Source organism: Diorhabda sublineata, chromosome X (genome assembly GCF_026230105.1).
Source record: "Diorhabda sublineata isolate icDioSubl1.1 chromosome X, icDioSubl1.1, whole genome shotgun sequence".
NCBI lineage: Eukaryota > Metazoa > Arthropoda > Insecta > Coleoptera > Chrysomelidae > Diorhabda > Diorhabda sublineata.
Genome location: NC_079485.1, coordinates 3,743,737 through 3,758,516, shown reverse-complemented (window position 1 = coordinate 3,758,516; position 14,780 = coordinate 3,743,737). Strand labels below are relative to the sequence as shown.

Below are 14,780 nucleotides of genomic sequence, written 5' to 3'. Positions count from 1 at the left end.
GATTTCAATACTTGCAAATGCATATAATAAAATATCGGTGGATACATTTTCAAACAATTTTATATTATTTAGCTCAATATACTTTACATAAAACTATACAGGAATTAAGTTAACAAATTCAGTATATTATCCTTATGACAAATATTTTAAAATATCCTTCAATTTGTAAACTAACTTGGAATGTTGAAAATATTATCAAATTTTTTGTTTGAACAGGTTTAAAAGATACTAGAATTAATTCCTCCTGTTATGAAGTTAGATTTTAGTAATAAATGGTCGGTTTCACTCATATTTTTTATATAATTCCTTGAATATATTGTATGCTCAATCAAATATTTTTTCTTCTTCTTTCGTTCAATAGCAAGTGAGAAATCTTTCAAACAGTGTGTAATATTTTAGTTTTATTATGCTTATTATACTAATCTAAACAGGTTTCCCAAAAAGTCATCAAGTCATGGTCGTAAAAATGGGAAAACAAGGAGAAATCTGAAACATGGAAAAAGACCCTAGGTCTGAAACAATCATAAATATTTCTTTCATATTCCGCCAGTTGTCCAAAAAGCCTCCTTATCAACATAAAGAAGAATGTAATAGTAGCAATTCCACAATGTTTCAAGATTTATTTAACTGTATTGCAAAAGTATTGAGGACTAAGTTGGAATTTTTGGAACCATTGGTGTTATTCATACTTTTCGATAACCAAGTTATCGTCTTCAGAGACTAAAGGTAAGCTTTATTAAGTATTAAAGAAATTAAATATTGTTCCAATCTTGTGTTGGACAAAATGGAGACAAGAAATCGGAATATACTTAGATATATCAAGTTATGAATTGATAATAGTTCTGCAGTATCTAATTCATTAATTACATTTTATAAGTTATTTTTTTTTATTTAATTCAGTTGAAACCAACTACATTTTTTGCTCTATTTGTATCACGCTCTGGGAATATACACAAACTCTTGGCTAATCTGCTTCATACTTTTGAATATATCAGCTTTGAATGAGGATGGGTGATTGCTCGTAGCTGTAGCTACATGTTGTTCGTCTTTATTTGTTCTAGTATCATTTAATACTGCTCATACAAAAGAATTGAAAAATATATTCAACAGAGTACATTTGAAGTTAGTTTATGTATCCAACAATATTTTAAAACAATTGTTAGGTAATCCTGAGAAGGAAGAACAAAAACAAGCACATAGAGAAACGGGATTATTGATAGAAAAGATGATCAAAAATGAGTTAATGGATTTTAGAAACATGTGGAGAAGAAAATATTGTTTCACTGGTAGATATGCACCAACAAAAAGAGAAGAAGAAGAAGAAAAAAAACAAGAGTTTTATAATACTCTGAAGGAGTATGTGGGAAAATTCCTAAACGCCATATATTTATTTTATTCGGAGCTTTCAGTGCTCGAATAGGGAGAAATTAATTCGTAAATACCGTCGCAGGGAAGCATACAATCCATAAATCCGTAGATGGAAATGGTATACGATTTTGCAATCCTGCAGTAGAATATTATTGATATGTACATTATGGGAAACAGACATTACTAAAAAAATTAAGTGGATTTTACATAGAAGAAGCACTGAAAATCCAAAAAAAGCTAACGTACTAATAATAAACAACGGATAAAATATAAAAACATTTGTCAAATCATACAGAGTAGATGCAGACTGTAATCACTTCTTGGACTTACCAAAACTAAAGTTGGAAATAAATTATAATAACAGCAGGTAAACAAAGGTGGAATCTAGGACAGTTATGATTGTGACGGAAAGTTTGTTGGTCTTATTAGAAGTATCTGACTCATTTAAAATAAGGAAAGACAGAAAAATAGGATAACGTCGAGGATGTTAATCAAAATAATATAATAAGAAGTAGTTATGTAAAATTGTTAAAAAATGATTGTTGGATGCATTTAAGTATTGATATTTCTAGATGTACATATGTTTATATTAGGTTACCAAGTACACCACAACCCAAAGGAACATGTGGAGAAGAAAATATTGTTTCACTGGTAGATATGCACCAACAAAAAGAGAAGACGAAGAAGAAAAACAAGAGTTTTATAATACTCTGAAGGAGTATGTGGGAAAATTCCTAAACGCCATATATTTATTTTATTCGGAGCTTTCAGTGCTCGAATAGGGAGAAATTAATTCGTAAATACCGTCGCAGGGAAGCATACAATCCATAAATCCGTAGATGGAAATGGTATGCGAGTGGTGTTCTGGAGGACTCCTGTTAGTATTTGTAGGTTGCTTTTGCCTAGTTGTATACATTCAGCAGATCTTCTATGGTTATAGCTTCCCAGGAGTGTCTAGATATAATAATAGTTTGAATAGAGATAAAAGGTCATTTCCTGGCAGTTTACTATGAGTATGTTGCCTACTGGAGATTTACTTTAGGAGAAGCTTTAGTATAGACGCAAGTTTTTTGTTTACCTTATGCATCTTGAGATGATAACATGTTTATTCAAGTTTGTTAATTACGAATAACAGCAAAAGGTTCCAGAAATACTAACATAGTTAGTTAATTATATCATACAACTTTTATCAAAGTTCCCTCTTCCTTTTATGCATGGTATTCAACAGTATATGTAAGTATTTGTTGGGTTTTCTGTTAGGCGACCAACCATAATCATGATAATCATTAAATACCAGTAAAATTACTGTTGATTGTCTGAAAACAACTATCTTTAATGCGGCATGGCAATCTACTACCATTCGGATCAATCAGTAGTATTTTTTTGAACACTTAGTTATACCACCAAGATTCTGTACCAATTAAAACATTTTTCCGTAACCTTTAAAACATAATCTGATTCTTGTTTTGTTTGTAAGAAGTGTTAACTATATATTCAGCTTGTGGTACCTGAGAACTCCATGAAGTTTTTTCTGATTCCACCATTGAAAATTCTTAGGAGGAAGAGAATATACCAAAACATTTACATTCACAATCAATGAGGTTGCTTCCTGTGGTGAAGAATTCCTTCTACAGCAAATATTACCATTTCTTTTTCTGGAGCACGTGAGCTTGGAATAAAATTATCTGTAATGAACAATAGTTTGAATTATATCCCTTTATTGAAATATAACAAACCTTAAAAGACATATTGTATGGCATTAAACCGATATCGAACAACTCACTGGAATAGATATGTTGAGTCCAGTTTGAAATTTGATCTAGGAATTTTGTAAGAAAAGTGGTAAGTATAATACCAGTTCTACTTCTGCTAACCACTCAATCTTTCCATCGCCAATAAAATGGATGTTTAAACTCTACAATCGCGATCGATTTCAATTAATTTCGGACTATATATCTGCTGGATCCAAATTCATCTAAAATGAAATGAAATATTACATTGAGACAATGATAATATGTTGAGTTCAATTTGCTGGTTTATTATTATCAATTATTTTGAAGAACACTTTTATCTGGGGGCTCTTACCAGATTCAATCACACATGACACACATTTATTATTTTGAGTGTATTATCTCTCCATGTATTACTCAAAATGTAACAGTTTGAGTTCATAAAACTATTAAAGTTTACAATAAGCAAATATAATATATTAGTCAACACTATTAAACCAGCTTTTTTTTAAATGCGGAATCCAAGTAACAGATTTCACCCAGAGAGCTGATGGATATGTGTGTCTCCTGTAGCCTATCAAATTCACTGTAAAAAAGTTCTTATTTGAGGAAGAGAATATTTTCTGATATTCTCTTACCATAGTATTTCTAATATGAATGCATAAGATATTTTTATACGTTCTTGCTCACTTGCTTGTGTATGAATTTCAAAAACCTATGCAAAATGTGTTATATGGAAATTGTTAATATACTACTAAAAAAATGTTATAGCTATGTACAAGATTATTACCAAATTAAAATATTGCTTTTAAGTTTATATTGAGATGAAAACTAGTCTTCTATAATGTTAGACTTTTCTATTAGAATTAGTACCAAAGCACTAACACAATTTTTGAATAATTGGAATAAAGTATTTCTAAATAACATATAGCATACAGGTATTCAGTTCTGAGTATTAGATTTTCAATTGGAAGTTGTCTGTAATCATATATTCGTTAATATTGATTCAATAATTTGGAAGCAACTAATTCTGAAAACACATTTATTATTATTATACTAATATTATATATTTAAAATTTTAGTGCGAACATTTTACATACGAATATTTAAGCTTTGTTTAAAAATATATTTAAATAAGATAATTATTATTAATTATATATATTCTCTGATGGCCATAGATAAGTATAAAAGTAGAGAATCTAAGTATCTATGATCTTAGACTTTAGCCTGGTTATTCAGCGTTTTAGCCAAAAAATTCAGACGTACTCATTTGAATAAAGTGAAGTAGGATATCTTTTCTCTGGTACTCAGAAAACTTCTTCAAGAATTCAAACTAAAAATCGAAATTATTATCTTTCTATGAGGGCATAGAATAATTTTCAACTCTGAAGTAAAGTGTTCTATAAGTCCAGTTGTAATCTGTCAAAATTAAATTGTGTCTCTTTCTAATTAGGAAAACAGTCATGAATTAATTGAATGAGAATAATCTTAATAAAATAGACGTTAACGGTTGTATAATAATTAATTCGAAACTTAAGTATGATTTCAAAAGCGATTCTGATTATTAACAATCATTGGTAATCACTTATTTTTGAAACTTTTTCGTTCTGTCCTTACATCTGTCAATTCAAATTTGAATCATCCTACCTCCGAAAAAAAAATTGTCACTAAGCAACAAATATTTATTGAATATTATTTCATTTTCTATTAAGATTTCGAAATTTGTGCCGGTGAATATTTTTTCTCCCGTCAAAATTATTTATTTACTGCGAAAGTTTTCGAATTCGTGCGTTTAGAAGTTGAGGTAAGTGAATTCAAACATGTTATTGTCTTTTCAGCTATTAATTTTTATTCTAGGTGCTTGTTTCCACGATGGCAGCTCTTATAACCGACGTAATGAGTTCCATTGCTACCTTAAAGGACCGTAAAGGCTCGTCTCTCGATGAAATAATCAATCATATCAACTCCCAAAGAAAAACCAAGTTGAAAAATGCCTCTATGCAAGTTAAGAAAGCTCTAACGACCGGAATTCAAAATGGTCTTCTAAAAAAAGCCAATGGAAAGTTTAAATTAGGTGAGCACTTGGAAATTCTCTCTATATTACTTCAAATTCCATATTTCACCACATATTTTAGAATATAAATGCTTCTCTAGTATCTTAAAGATTTTAAATGAGCTCTCCTTCAAGTAAATTTAAATATTTTTGATAGGTATCAGCTTCAGGCTGTTCACCATGTTCCAAAACTTCAAGAATTTGGAAAAGAGAAGGGCTCCAGTCAAGGAAATGCAAGCAAGAGCTAGACGTCAGCAAGGAAAACAACGCAGTCTTATTAAAAGTGCAAAGAGCAAGCAGAAAGAGGAATCATCAAGAATCTCCAAGATAGCCAAAAGTCTCAAGCTACCAATAATAGAAATACGCAGTCGTGGACGACGCCCTAAGAATACGAGGAGACGTAGACGAAGAACAAAGAGACGAAGACATGATGTACACAGTGAGTAGTATGCCAAATATTATTTTCATAACAAGTACCTATCTACAAATGAATTTGATAATAATATGAATTTTATTTACAGCCAGAGCAGAGCCGATGGATCGCAGCAGACGTCCACGTCGTAAAGGAATGAAGCGCAGGCAACGTCGGCCACGACGATCATCAAAATATGGAAGAAGGAAATAGTGTCATTAAACCATGAATCTCATTGTATTGAAACATGAAACATTTACATTGTTATATTTAATCTTTTTATTGTATACATTCACTCAAATATATCATCTCCATGATCAAATCTTGTTTTATTTACTCAAACAAATTAATATTCCTTAACTTTAACAGAAGATCTGTTTCAATGAAGAGCAATAATTAATTTTTTCAAATTGATTTTTGTTGTTTGGTTTTTCATCAATATACAAGGACTTATATGAAATAAGATCGTTTTCTATTGATAATTGAAAGATTATAAAGACTATGAACTAGAGGAATGGATATTTGTTTTTAGAAAGTTCACCATTCATCTTATATTACCAATAATATTCTACAGACTTATGTGGACCATATGATTCACATATCTTTCCTCAGACTTGGTTCTATTACTCTAGAGTGTGTAAAGTCTCATGTCGCTCAATACAAGAGATTAGTGGCTATTCATCTCATATCATCCTGAACAGAATAACTATTAATACTGCACCAACACTCAAGATTATACTGTGTGATGTGTTTTTGCTTAACCAAGTTATCGTATTCATATATAAAAGATGAACTAACCCTTTTTCAACTCCAATGGGAAACCTTTTCAATCAGTGATCTTCCTTCAGGGATAATTTCACATTAGTTTATATCAAATTAATTACAAGGTAGATTTTAAAGATTAGGCTTTTTGTCTCTGTATTGGTAGATACTTTTTCAAACAATTTAACATTATTTAGCCCAACATACTTTCCATCACAATCAAAACAGGAGGGAAAAGAACTAGAGCAACTTTCTCCTGTTTTTCAGTAAGATTTTAGAAATAACTAGTTTCACTGGAAGCTTTCTTAGATCTATGAAGATTCATCAATTTATTTACTATTTTTCTAACAGAATTGTTGAGTGTTCTCCATCATATCTATTTTCTTCTTGTATTTTCCAACATTAACTGGGAGTTCATTAGAAAAAAGTTCAAAAACAAGAACATACGGGAATGAGATTTATGAGGATAAGAGTATTAGAGTACAAGAAGGTATGGTGAATGTTTCACTGCTTATGTGCCCCATAAAAAAAAGAAGGCGAAGATAAAAAACAGAAATTTATGATATTCTAAAGGAAATATGACAAAAATTAATAAGAATGATCACTTCTTGGTTTTTACGAAACTGAATAATAATACGAAATGAAGAGGTAGGCAAAAGTAGAACCTGGGATATCTAAATAATGGGAACGTCAGGAGTAAATACATATAGAGATCTGTGAACACAACAAGAGGAAAATGTAGAAGAAAATTGAGAGAGTATAAATAAGTTTAATAAAAATGTAGCAGAAAAGAGGTGGGTTCAAAAAATAATACAATAAGAAATAACTAGTTTAAATAATGGAAAAAATATTTCACGCTAATCCACCTTCCCTCAGAGGTATCGTCCTTCACATAAGTTCCTATTTAATAAACTATAAGAGGGATTGTGAGACTTGGTCTTTATCACTACTTCAACCATTCTTGAATTTAACGATTTCAATACTTGCAAATGCATATAATAAAATATCGGTGGATACATTTTCAAACAATTTTATATTATTTAGCTCAATATACTTTACATAAAACTATACAGGAATTAAGTTAACAAATTCAGTATATTATCCTTATGACAAATATTTTAAAATATCCTTCAATTTGTAAACTAACTTGGAATGTTGAAAATATTATCAAATTTTTTGTTTGAACAGGTTTAAAAGATACTAGAATTAATTCCTCCTGTTATGAAGTTAGATTTTAGTAATAAATGGTCGGTTTCACTCATATTTTTTATATAATTCCTTGAATATATTGTATGCTCAATCAAATATTTTTTCTTCTTCTTTCGTTCAATAGCAATTGAGAAATCTTTCAAACAGTGTGTAATATTTTAGTTTTATTATGCTTATTATACTAATCTAAACAGGTTTCCCAAAAAGTCATCAAGTCATGGTCGTAAAAATGGGAAAACAAGGAGAAATCTGAAACATGGAAAAAGACCCTAGGTCTGAAACAATCATAAATATTTCTTTCATATTCCGCCAGTTGTCCAAAAAGCCTCCTTATCAACATAAAGAAGAATGTAATAGTAGCAATTCCACAATGTTTCAAGATTTATTTAACTGTATTGCAAAAGTATTGAGGACTAAGTTGGAATTTTTGGAACCATTGGTGTTATTCATACTTTTCGATAACCAAGTTATCGTCTTCAGAGACTAAAGGTAAGCTTTATTAAGTATTAAAGAAATTAAATATTGTTCCAATCTTGTGTTGGACAAAATGGAGACAAGAAATCGGAATATACTTAGATATATCAAGTTATGAATTGATAATAGTTCTGCAGTATCTAATTCATTAATTACATTTTATAAGTTATTTTTTTTTATTTAATTCAGTTGAAACCAACTACATTTTTTGCTCTATTTGTATCACGCTCTGGGAATATACACAAACTCTTGGCTAATCTGCTTCATACTTTTGAATATATCAGCTTTGAATGAGGATGGGTGATTGCTCGTAGCTGTAGCTACATGTTGTTCGTCTTTATTTGTTCTAGTATCATTTAATACTGCTCATACAAAAGAATTGAAAAATATATTCAACAGAGTACATTTGAAGTTAGTTTATGTATCCAACAATATTTTAAAACAATTGTTAGGTAATCCTGAGAAGGAAGAACAAAAACAAGCACATAGAGAAACGGGATTATTGATAGAAAAGATGATCAAAAATGAGTTAATGGATTTTAGAAACATGTGGAGAAGAAAATATTGTTTCACTGGTAGATATGCACCAACAAAAAGAGAAGAAGAAGAAAAAAAAAAACAAGAGTTTTATAATACTCTGAAGGAGTATGTGGGAAAATTCCTAAACGCCATATATTTATTTTATTCGGAGCTTTCAGTGCTCGAATAGGGAGAAATTAATTCGTAAATACCGTCGCAGGGAAGCATACAATCCATAAATCCGTAGATGGAAATGGTATACGATTTTGCAATCCTGCAGTAGAATATTATTGATATGTACATTATGGGAAACAGACATTACTAAAAAAATTAAGTGGATTTTACATAGAAGAAGCACTGAAAATCCAAAAAAAGCTAACGTACTAATAATAAACAACGGATAAAATATAAAAACATTTGTCAAATCATACAGAGTAGATGCAGACTGTAATCACTTCTTGGACTTACCAAAACTAAAGTTGGAAATAAATTATAATAACAGCAGGTAAACAAAGGTGGAATCTAGGACAGTTATGATTGTGACGGAAAGTTTGTTGGTCTTATTAGAAGTATCTGACTCATTTAAAATAAGGAAAGACAGAAAAATAGGATAACGTCGAGGATGTTAATCAAAATAATATAATAAGAAGTAGTTATGTAAAATTGTTAAAAAATGATTGTTGGATGCATTTAAGTATTGATATTTCTAGATGTACATATGTTTATATTAGGTTACCAAGTACACCACAACCCAAAGGAACATGTGGAGAAGAAAATATTGTTTCACTGGTAGATATGCACCAACAAAAAGAGAAGACGAAGAAGAAAAACAAGAGTTTTATAATACTCTGAAGGAGTATGTGGGAAAATTCCTAAACGCCATATATTTATTTTATTCGGAGCTTTCAGTGCTCGAATAGGGAGAAATTAATTCGTAAATACCGTCGCAGGGAAGCATACAATCCATAAATCCGTAGATGGAAATGGTATGCGAGTGGTGTTCTGGAGGACTCCTGTTAGTATTTGTAGGTTGCTTTTGCCTAGTTGTATACATTCAGCAGATCTTCTATGGTTATAGCTTCCCAGGAGTGTCTAGATATAATAATAGTTTGAATAGAGATAAAAGGTCATTTCCTGGCAGTTTACTATGAGTATGTTGCCTACTGGAGATTTACTTTAGGAGAAGCTTTAGTATAGACGCAAGTTTTTTGTTTACCTTATGCATCTTGAGATGATAACATGTTTATTCAAGTTTGTTAATTACGAATAACAGCAAAAGGTTCCAGAAATACTAACATAGTTAGTTAATTATATCATACAACTTTTATCAAAGTTCCCTCTTCCTTTTATGCATGGTATTCAACAGTATATGTAAGTATTTGTTGGGTTTTCTGTTAGGCGACCAACCATAATCATGATAATCATTAAATACCAGTAAAATTACTGTTGATTGTCTGAAAACAACTATCTTTAATGCGGCATGGCAATCTACTACCATTCGGATCAATCAGTAGTATTTTTTTGAACACTTAGTTATACCACCAAGATTCTGTACCAATTAAAACATTTTTCCGTAACCTTTAAAACATAATCTGATTCTTGTTTTGTTTGTAAGAAGTGTTAACTATATATTCAGCTTGTGGTACCTGAGAACTCCATGAAGTTTTTTCTGATTCCACCATTGAAAATTCTTAGGAGGAAGAGAATATACCAAAACATTTACATTCACAATCAATGAGGTTGCTTCCTGTGGTGAAGAATTCCTTCTACAGCAAATATTACCATTTCTTTTTCTGGAGCACGTGAGCTTGGAATAAAATTATCTGTAATGAACAATAGTTTGAATTATATCCCTTTATTGAAATATAACAAACCTTAAAAGACATATTGTATGGCATTAAACCGATATCGAACAACTCACTGGAATAGATATGTTGAGTCCAGTTTGAAATTTGATCTAGGAATTTTGTAAGAAAAGTGGTAAGTATAATACCAGTTCTACTTCTGCTAACCACTCAATCTTTCCATCGCCAATAAAATGGATGTTTAAACTCTACAATCGCGATCGATTTCAATTAATTTCGGACTATATATCTGCTGGATCCAAATTCATCTAAAATGAAATGAAATATTACATTGAGACAATGATAATATGTTGAGTTCAATTTGCTGGTTTATTATTATCAATTATTTTGAAGAACACTTTTATCTGGGGGCTCTTACCAGATTCAATCACACATGACACACATTTATTATTTTGAGTGTATTATCTCTCCATGTATTACTCAAAATGTAACAGTTTGAGTTCATAAAACTATTAAAGTTTACAATAAGCAAATATAATATATTAGTCAACACTATTAAACCAGCTTTTTTTTAAATGCGGAATCCAAGTAACAGATTTCACCCAGAGAGCTGATGGATATGTGTGTCTCCTGTAGCCTATCAAATTCACTGTAAAAAAGTTCTTATTTGAGGAAGAGAATATTTTCTGATATTCTCTTACCATAGTATTTCTAATATGAATGCATAAGATATTTTTATACGTTCTTGCTCACTTGCTTGTGTATGAATTTCAAAAACCTATGCAAAATGTGTTATATGGAAATTGTTAATATACTACTAAAAAAATGTTATAGCTATGTACAAGATTATTACCAAATTAAAATATTGCTTTTAAGTTTATATTGAGATGAAAACTAGTCTTCTATAATGTTAGACTTTTCTATTAGAATTAGTACCAAAGCACTAACACAATTTTTGAATAATTGGAATAAAGTATTTCTAAATAACATATAGCATACAGGTATTCAGTTCTGAGTATTAGATTTTCAATTGGAAGTTGTCTGTAATCATATATTCGTTAATATTGATTCAATAATTTGGAAGCAACTAATTCTGAAAACACATTTATTATTATTATACTAATATTATATATTTAAAATTTTAGTGCGAACATTTTACATACGAATATTTAAGCTTTGTTTAAAAATATATTTAAATAAGATAATTATTATTAATTATATATATTCTCTGATGGCCATAGATAAGTATAAAAGTAGAGAATCTAAGTATCTATGATCTTAGACTTTAGCCTGGTTATTCAGCGTTTTAGCCAAAAAATTCAGACGTACTCATTTGAATAAAGTGAAGTAGGATATCTTTTCTCTGGTACTCAGAAAACTTCTTCAAGAATTCAAACTAAAAATCGAAATTATTATCTTTCTATGAGGGCATAGAATAATTTTCAACTCTGAAGTAAAGTGTTCTATAAGTCCAGTTGTAATCTGTCAAAATTAAATTGTGTCTCTTTCTAATTAGGAAAACAGTCATGAATTAATTGAATGAGAATAATCTTAATAAAATAGACGTTAACGGTTGTATAATAATTAATTCGAAACTTAAGTATGATTTCAAAAGCGATTCTGATTATTAACAATCATTGGTAATCACTTATTTTTGAAACTTTTTCGTTCTGTCCTTACATCTGTCAATTCAAATTTGAATCATCCTACCTCCGAAAAAAAAAATTGTCACTAAGCAACAAATATTTATTGAATATTATTTCATTTTCTATTAAGATTTCGAAATTTGTGCCGGTGAATATTTTTTCTCCCGTCAAAATTATTTATTTACTGCGAAAGTTTTCGAATTCGTGCGTTTAGAAGTTGAGGTAAGTGAATTCAAACATGTTATTGTCTTTTCAGCTATTAATTTTTATTCTAGGTGCTTGTTTCCACGATGGCAGCTCTTATAACCGACGTAATGAGTTCCATTGCTACCTTAAAGGACCGTAAAGGCTCGTCTCTCGATGAAATAATCAATCATATCAACTCCCAAAGAAAAACCAAGTTGAAAAATGCCTCTATGCAAGTTAAGAAAGCTCTAACGACCGGAATTCAAAATGGTCTTCTAAAAAAAGCCAATGGAAAGTTTAAATTAGGTGAGCACTTGGAAATTCTCTCTATATTACTTCAAATTCCATATTTCACCACATATTTTAGAATATAAATGCTTCTCTAGTATCTTAAAGATTTTAAATGAGCTCTCCTTCAAGTAAATTTAAATATTTTTGATAGGTATCAGCTTCAGGCTGTTCACCATGTTCCAAAACTTCAAGAATTTGGAAAAGAGAAGGGCTCCAGTCAAGGAAATGCAAGCAAGAGCTAGACGTCAGCAAGGAAAACAACGCAGTCTTATTAAAAGTGCAAAGAGCAAGCAGAAAGAGGAATCATCAAGAATCTCCAAGATAGCCAAAAGTCTCAAGCTACCAATAATAGAAATACGCAGTCGTGGACGACGCCCTAAGAATACGAGGAGACGTAGACGAAGAACAAAGAGACGAAGACATGATGTACACAGTGAGTAGTATGCCAAATATTATTTTCATAACAAGTACCTATCTACAAATGAATTTGATAATAATATGAATTTTATTTACAGCCAGAGCAGAGCCGATGGATCGCAGCAGACGTCCACGTCGTAAAGGAATGAAGCGCAGGCAACGTCGGCCACGACGATCATCAAAATATGGAAGAAGGAAATAGTGTCATTAAACCATGAATCTCATTGTATTGAAACATGAAACATTTACATTGTTATATTTAATCTTTTTATTGTATACATTCACTCAAATATATCATCTCCATGATCAAATCTTGTTTTATTTACTCAAACAAATTAATATTCCTTAACTTTAACAGAAGATCTGTTTCAATGAAGAGCAATAATTAATTTTTTCAAATTGATTTTTGTTGTTTGGTTTTTCATCAATATACAAGGACTTATATGAAATAAGATCGTTTTCTATTGATAATTGAAAGATTATAAAGACTATGAACTAGAGGAATGGATATTTGTTTTTAGAAAGTTCACCATTCATCTTATATTACCAATAATATTCTACAGACTTATGTGGACCATATGATTCACATATCTTTCCTCAGACTTGGTTCTATTACTCTAGAGTGTGTAAAGTCTCATGTCGCTCAATACAAGAGATTAGTGGCTATTCATCTCATATCATCCTGAACAGAATAACTATTAATACTGCACCAACACTCAAGATTATACTGTGTGATGTGTTTTTGCTTAACCAAGTTATCGTATTCATATATAAAAGATGAACTAACCCTTTTTCAACTCCAATGGGAAACCTTTTCAATCAGTGATCTTCCTTCAGGGATAATTTCACATTAGTTTATATCAAATTAATTACAAGGTAGATTTTAAAGATTAGGCTTTTTGTCTCTGTATTGGTAGATACTTTTTCAAACAATTTAACATTATTTAGCCCAACATACTTTCCATCACAATCAAAACAGGAGGGAAAAGAACTAGAGCAACTTTCTCCTGTTTTTCAGTAAGATTTTAGAAATAACTAGTTTCACTGGAAGCTTTCTTAGATCTATGAAGATTCATCAATTTATTTACTATTTTTCTAACAGAATTGTTGAGTGTTCTCCATCATATCTATTTTCTTCTTGTATTTTCCAACATTAACTGGGAGTTCATTAGAAAAAAGTTCAAAAACAAGAACATACGGGAATGAGATTTATGAGGATAAGAGTATTAGAGTACAAGAAGGTATGGTGAATGTTTCACTGCTTATGTGCCCCATAAAAAAAAGAAGGCGAAGATAAAAAACAGAAATTTATGATATTCTAAAGGAAATATGACAAAAATTAATAAGAATGATCACTTCTTGGTTTTTACGAAACTGAATAATAATACGAAATGAAGAGGTAGGCAAAAGTAGAACCTGGGATATCTAAATAATGGGAACGTCAGGAGTAAATACATATAGAGATCTGTGAACACAACAAGAGGAAAATGTAGAAGAAAATTGAGAGAGTATAAATAAGTTTAATAAAAATGTAGCAGAAAAGAGGTGGGTTCAAAAAATAATACAATAAGAAATAACTAGTTTAAATAATGGAAAAAATATTTCACGCTAATCCACCTTCCCTCAGAGGTATCGTCCTTCACATAAGTTCCTATTTAATAAACTATAAGAGGGATTGTGAGACTTGGTCTTTATCACTACTTCAACCATTCTTGAATTTAACGATTTCAATACTTGCAAATGCATATAATAAAATATCGGTGGATACATTTTCAAACAATTTTATATTATTTAGCTCAATATACTTTACATAAAACTATACAGGAATTAAGTTAACAAATTCAGTATATTATCCTTATGACAAATATTTTAAAATATCCTTCAATTTGTAAACTAACTTGGAATGTT

The 14,780-nt window shown here is 30.2% G+C and overlaps 3 protein-coding genes across 8 annotated transcripts in view; 2 read left to right on the top strand and 1 right to left on the bottom strand.

Annotated features, from left to right (window-relative positions):
• The window catches only part of LOC130450947 (uncharacterized), a 46,023-nt gene that overhangs the window by 14,384 nt on the left and 16,859 nt on the right, over positions 1-14,780 (bottom strand). For 4 of the 6 annotated variants that reach the window (XR_008910654.1, XR_008910653.1, XR_008910655.1 and 1 more), the window contains 4 exons: positions 10,402-10,640; positions 10,174-10,350; positions 3,105-3,343; positions 2,877-3,053 (listed from right to left, as the gene is read on the bottom strand). The gene's annotated coding sequence lies outside the window, so the exon portion shown is untranslated. The remainder of the gene's footprint in view (positions 1-2,876; positions 3,054-3,104; positions 3,344-10,173; positions 10,351-10,401; positions 10,641-14,780) is intronic. The other 2 variants (XR_008910657.1, XR_008910656.1) reach the window with 2 other exon arrangements.
• LOC130450945 (histone H1, early embryonic-like) lies at positions 4,268-5,869 on the top strand. Its single transcript, XM_056789693.1, has 3 exons — positions 4,268-5,172; positions 5,309-5,590; positions 5,673-5,869. Exons 1-3 carry the CDS (start codon positions 4,971-4,973, stop codon positions 5,774-5,776), a joined length of 588 nt encoding a protein of 195 aa, XP_056645671.1. The 5' UTR covers positions 4,268-4,970; the 3' UTR covers positions 5,777-5,869.
• On the top strand, positions 11,565-13,167 carry LOC130450946 (histone H1, early embryonic-like). Its single transcript, XM_056789694.1, has 3 exons — positions 11,565-12,470; positions 12,607-12,888; positions 12,971-13,167. Exons 1-3 carry the CDS (start codon positions 12,269-12,271, stop codon positions 13,072-13,074), a joined length of 588 nt encoding a protein of 195 aa, XP_056645672.1. The 5' UTR covers positions 11,565-12,268; the 3' UTR covers positions 13,075-13,167.